General features: G+C 44.2%; 1 protein-coding gene across 1 annotated transcript; it reads right to left on the reverse strand.

The window, feature by feature from the left end:
* Nucleotides 1-904: 904 nt before the first annotated feature.
* On the reverse strand, nt 905-6,631 carry purg (purine-rich element binding protein G). The gene has a single exon (XM_084104236.1). The coding sequence runs from the start codon at nt 5,620-5,622 to the stop codon at nt 4,678-4,680; it is 945 nt and encodes a 314-aa protein (XP_083960362.1). The 5' UTR covers nt 5,623-6,631; the 3' UTR covers nt 905-4,677.

The raw sequence follows: 6,631 nt of genomic DNA on the forward strand, positions 1-6,631 counted from the left end.
TGCAAGAGAGGAAATGTTTTTAGTTGAGGGTGCTCACCAACTGACCATCGTTCTCAGAAAGAGAAGTCTCTATTTACAGCGTTTACGCCCATCATCTCACTCGCTGGTTTCTGTGCTTCCTTTTTTTGTGGGTTCTTGAGAATGATTCGAATCTCTGACAAACTTCTTAAAATACTTACACATCCTATGAATGCAGCTCTGTAAAACAGATTGAAAACAATTACTTGATTAAATAACCAGTATTTCTGAAAGAAAAGGCCAGAGACCCAGCAGGCAACCGTCATTTCACCGTCTCTGTTAACTATAGACCCGATATAGTCCGGCTATGAGTAACACACTTCTAACCAAAATAACTTTGAATTTGGTCATTTTTGCCAAAATAACTAGCAAGATGTATGATATGCCATCATATAAGCAAAGTCAACAGTGATTACAAGGTGTTTGGTTTCATGTCTTTGACATGCATTGATGACTAGTCTATTCTTGGTCTATGGTCTGTGTTTGGACGGCTATTAGATGTCTTTTAAACGCAGAATTGCTTGCTGGGAGAGGTCAGGATCGGGCAGCTATCGGTGACCATGACTCAAATGAGCCTGAGTCAGAGGGATATTTCGTCCTGACACTAGTGTTAAGATTCACTCGCCAAATACAGCACTTAAAACTACAGGACTGTATCCTGCACTGTTTGTACACATTTGTCCTCGTGACTCTTCAGAGACACTAATTATAAAAAAAAACGTTTGTGTTTATATGCCAAAATATTCGTGTGCAAACAACTAGGCTATACAGAAAATAAGTTATGAAGTGGGGAAAAAGATAAAAACGTCCCCGTTTTGCCACATATTCTTACAACAGTCAATCAAATATATTCCTGTTAGCCAGTGATATCTGATCAAAAGACACATTTTAAACATAAAAAAGTTGTACTTTATTAGATTGTCTGTGGAACTTTTACACACAAATATTAGGTAACTGTAAATAAGCATCACACATTTCAGCATGTACTTTGGTGAGGATATCCCCCAGGAGACACCTTGATTCACCCGCATGTTTATAAGCGCTGTTATTCACCGTAACGTCTGAGTATCAGACTGGGGTAGATGGGCTGCTCCCTGGTTGCATTCAACAGGGGAAAACACACCTTTCCTATGTCAACCGTAATGGGAAAACAACGGCCACCAACACACGGCTGGGACTCAGGATCACGAGCGCTCGGAAGAATGCATGACTTACAGTTACGCAAAACTGCTTGCGTTGAGAACGGGCATCGTGAGATTTAGGCCGGCGTCTGGCCTCGGGTTTGCTCTACTGTTTCCATTGTCATTCAACATGCATGCAGCTAGGGTCCAGTTCAGCACCTTTATTTGTTCTCTATAGCACCATTTTTTCATATATATACTGTCTATACTGTATATATACTGTAAGTTTGTTAGGACCCTACTGTTGGCATGCACATATGTCTATTTTAAACTTCATATTTCTCCAGATATGTATAATCCTACATATTTCACCCTTTTAAAAACATTACAAGGCAAATCAGGAATATTCATACTGTACCATACATGTTAGACAGAAACTAATACAGTACTCACATTAAAGAAAGTGCTACCAGACAGAACCATTTCTTTCTTGTTTTTGAGTCGTATAATATTCGAAGGCTCTACAGGAGGACACACTACATTACGGTACACCAAAATATCTTTTACATTTTTTTTTTTTGCCATCTTTTAAAATCATTTACCAAACACTAACACGTCTTAATTCCAACTGCAGATGATCAACACAAAAAAAGAAAAGAAAAAAGGAACAACTGAAAAAAGCTTGTGAACAACCACTCTGTTTTCTTTTTTTTGGACGTCACATCACCCACATAACTACCAAGGACAAATACAGAAGTTTATGCATTTCTGCTCCATATTTCCAGAACTAAAATATTTGACTTTTTGTGTTATTGTTCATTGTATTTGCGAGATCATTCTAAATACTCTTTCCCCTGTTCTTTTGTTTTCTTACATCATGCGTACAAAATGTAACATTTTAGAGATGAAGGCAAACTACGTTGGAGCAACAATTTGTAACCCTAAAGTCAATCATTACAACCGCACCATAATGATTTTAAGGCCTATGGGTTGAAAACGTGACTTCAGTACATGTAATGCATAACAGTCCAATTTCATGATTTCAAGTGTTTAGAGTAACTCGGATATAGCTGCAATACAATAGCATTTTGAGATGGCCTTATAAATTGACATAGCTTGTTTCCTCTAACACTAAAGGAAAATAGTCTTCACAATAATTGCTTTCTTTTTAAATGAAATCAGCTGTTTTATCAGGGAGATAAATTGTGTACACAAGCAATATTTGTATACCACCTATACATAAAGCAAGAAAAACATCATACGAACACTGCTCTCTTCTGGTCATGCATTGCACATACACGTATAACAAGCATACTTTACTCGTTTTCTTTGTTGGGAACAAACCTGTACTCAGACTTTTAAAGTGCACACGGTTCATCCATTTCGCATTAGCTTTTACACTGCTTCATAGGTAAAAGAGAACAACCTGCCGCTGCCATTGGAGTGGGGGTGGGGGGCTGCCTCATCATTCCTGCCCTTTAAGTACAGTTAATCTGAATAGGCATTATGACCCACACTAGCAGATACTGCCTCCTATAGCAGCCCTTATTGTAATACATCTGTGTGCAGACAGTCATAGGAAAACAACCAGACGATGAGAACAATACAATCACAGACTGAGTACTTGGTGTCAGTGATACACTAGTAAGACACATCGCAACCGAAACAAACCCAGAAGTGCAAAGAGCAGACAGATGAATGCACTTCTGGAAGGCTGAGGTGTTGGTTTGGGAGCACGATTGTCACTCTTTCACACGGGGCACAGACCAAGGTCCTCTTGCAGTGGTGACGCAGGTGAAGCAGCTCAAAGTGCCGTTTGAATAAAGTGCTTCTGTAGGAGGTGTAGAGATGTATAGATGTATAGATCAGCGCCTTAACACTGACCCATAGAGCGTACCCATAATTCAGTCATATTCTGGTACAAGATAAATACTCTCTCTCTCTCACACACACACACACACACATGTACGAACAGAGAAAAAAGGTATCAGGTAACAGCTGTTGATAGCTGAGAACTCAATAGAAGTGGCGAAACGAATTGCTTTTCTTGTCAGTAATTACAGTACAAATAAACAGAAGCCAACTCACATCAGACCTAAAACCAATGCGAATATTCCTTTAGTTGTGCTTCATCCAGAAAACAACTGCCTAGATGCACGAACGTCATGCCTCTAAATGCTACCGGCCCACAAAAAAACGGTTTGGTAAAGGCCACTATAGTTAACATATGCTTTTTTGTGTTTTTCATAACAGCACACTACTGCTTGTTTTATATTCCACAGAGATTCAGTATGAAGAACACATACTGTGCATAGTACGCACAATTTCAGTGTAGTCTTTAAAACTGTAGCCTATGCCAAAATCTGCAAAACCATTTCCCACAATCCAACTGGGAATGATGGGGACGCAGCAGTTTGCTTGTAATTTATTCATTTTATCATACGATAAATTTAAAAAAGGAATGATTAATTATTAGTTACGCAGTAGAAAATATGTTTGATAATATGTTGTTTTAAACACAGCTATTGTTTTGAGCAGAATGACGTCATGTCAAATGCATTAAACCTTTTTTAGATCTGTGTAAATCCATAATGCAGCACCTCACGTAATAACCCTCCGAACCTAGCTAAATTAAACCCCTAATGCTCGCTTTGCTTTTGCACAGTTCCCGTTTGATCCCAGTGGCAGGGACTGATGAAAATCATATATTGCACACCTATCAAGAGCGAATCTGTATTCGTCTAGTCAGAGAGATGGATTTTGCTGAAATCCACTATTTAAAGCCATGTTTAAAAGCTTTTAAATCAAAAAACCTAATCTTCGTGTTTGTTCATCATTTATGCTACAGCAACACACTTCGATGCTCTATAGTTCAAGCACCTCCTGGGCATTTTTCATTAGGCTAGTGTGTAAATAATTCATCCAAATATAGTAAGTATTAAATGCACTTTTTGGTTTCTGATTTCAAATGGGGAAAGTATTGTTTGTGCAATGGCAAAGTGTAGCAGATCTTTTGATCATTGAAATGAAGTCAGACTTCAAGCTTCAAAAGACAAAAAAGCCTTCACTTTGGACCATGAAATACTCGGCACTTGATCTCGTGTGTATATCTCTGACATAAGTGCTTATGATTATTTGATTCTCAGCTTGGAGAAATTGCACAGCAGCCTCATTCACGTAAAGCCTGTGAAGGATGCAAAGAGACCAGATCCTAATGCTCTCATATGCACACACACACACACACACACACACACACACACACTGCAACCCCAGCAGATGCAAAGAGACCAGATCCTAATGCTCTCATATGCACACACACACACACACACATACACACACTGCAACCCCAGCAGATGCAAAGAGACCAGATCCTAATGCTCTCATATACACACACACACACTGAAACCCCAGCAGAGCCTCTCTGCACAGATCCTGTCCAGATTCACACATCAGCTGCAGTGATGGCCATGAACGGAGGGGTCCGGACGGGCCGGTCCTCCAGAGGTACAGCTGGCACCGGAGAGGTCCGGAACAGTGCTCAATCCTCCGGTTCCTCCGTGTCTGTCCGCTTCTCTGTCTTGTGGCAGCTGAAGATGTGTCGCATCTCCTCCTCGTAGCGGGTGAAGTTCTCCCCGAAGCGCGCCCAGGCCTTCAGCGGCACGGTGATGGTGTTCCTGTAGGGCTGCCGGACCTCGCTGACCTTCAGAAACACGCCGAACCGGTTCGAGCCCACGTCGAAGTAGAAGCGCTTGTTGTCGACGCGGAAGGACGCGGCCTCGGGCAGCTCGGGAGACTCGTCGTGGTTCCGCGCGCACGCCCGCTCGGGCTCGTCGTCTCCGTACTCGTCGATGAGCTGCGAAAGCGCGTCGCGGAACTCGATGAGCCCCTGCGCGGGCAGCACGATGGTCTGCTCGATGCCCTGCCCGTAGTAGCCCATGCCTCCGTGCCCGCGGGTGACGGTCTGCCGGATGCGCAGGAACCGGCCGCGCTGGTTCTCCTTCAGGTCCAGGTAATACTTCCTGTTGTCGCGCTCGATAAACTCGCTCTTCAGCACCCGGTGCGTCTGCTCCTCTGACGCCGCGGAGCCGCTGGGAGACGCCGCTGGTTCTGCTGCTACTCTCCGGCGGGCCTGTCCGTTGCTCTGCTCCTCCGCCCGGCACCCGCGGAGCCCGATGTGCGCGTAGTAATCAATGAAGTCCGCCAGGCAGTAGCGCAGGGCGGGCGCCATGGCCATGGACAGGGTGAGTTTGCTCTTGCGGATGTTGTCGTGTCTCCCTCGGCCGATCCACACCTCGGCGATCTTCAGGAAGCGGCCGCGCGCGCTCTGCTTCACGTCCAGGTAGAAGCGCTTCTTCTGGATGTCCACGCGCTTGGACGCGAGCTCCTGTATGTCCGACGCTTTGCTGCTCGCGTACTGCGGAGAGTATCCCGAAGTCATCCTGCCTCTGCCTCTGTCCCTCCGCTGACTGTCGGCCATACTCATGCACGGCTCTCCATCATCATCATCCTCATCCTCCTCTCTCCGCGCGCGAGGTTACAGCTCGAGCTCCGGCGCGTCTCCTCGACTGACCTGAAAACGGCGGCTCCGCGAACGGCTCATCGACTGCCTTTGTCCTGATGAGAGGTCAAGCGAAGCGCAGAGGCACGCACCGTTTGCACCATATTTTAAAAGCTCTTGTTTTTCGCCTCACCATCCATCTGACACATATTCCTGCCAGCTGGAGTGAGTGTGAGAGAGAGAGAGAGAGAGAGAGAGAGAATCTCTATGGAGGGCGCCGCTGCTGTAGTGCGAATGAACTCAATGACCCACTCACTCGCTCCCCCTCCCTCTTCCATACACAGGGGCGCGCGCGCGCTCCCGAGCGCAGCTCAGCTCAACGCGCATACCGCTTCTGCGCTCTACGACTCGCGCTGTGCTGTGCACGGCAAAGTATGCAGCAATACATCAATAGTCCATACTACCAGATGTACGGTTTCTATGGAGGCCCATTTCAGTCACATGCAATAAATCATGCTTTTGTAAATCACATCACATGACATAAAAAGTCAAAAATATGCATTCTAATTCATAATTATGACATCAAAATTATGAAATAAAAAAAGTGGCTGGCAACCTCCAATTGTTACCTTAAAGGGGATCTATTATGCAAAATTCACTTTTACATGGTGTTTGAATATAAATGTGTGTTGGCAGTGTGTGTACACAACCACCTTATAATGGTAAATTCCACCAACTTTTAATCCCCATAAATCATAAGCAGTGTCTCAGAACAAGCCTTTTGCAGATTCTAGCTTTTGTGACGTCACATTGCACAAACCCAGCCCATGGACTCTGCCTTATTAGTATCGTAAAAAAAAAAAAACTCTGCCTTATTAGCATAGCTCCGCCCCTCAGTGAGCTGTACACAGTCCGCCATGTTAATCTCCTCGCCAGAGCATTTAACAGCAGCATTCACGTAATGTTGTATTCTTATTAAAGCTACTAAAGTTAT

Source organism: Abramis brama (genome assembly GCF_963993115.1).
Source record: "Abramis brama genome assembly, chromosome: 25".
In the NCBI taxonomy this organism is placed as follows: Eukaryota; Metazoa; Chordata; class Actinopteri; order Cypriniformes; family Leuciscidae; genus Abramis; species Abramis brama.

Bases quoted from the DNA above. Each gene is read 5' to 3' on its own strand.
- purg (XM_084104236.1), bottom strand. From the start codon at position 5,622: ATGAGTATGGCCGACAGTCAGCGGAGGGACAGAGGCAGAGGCAGGATG.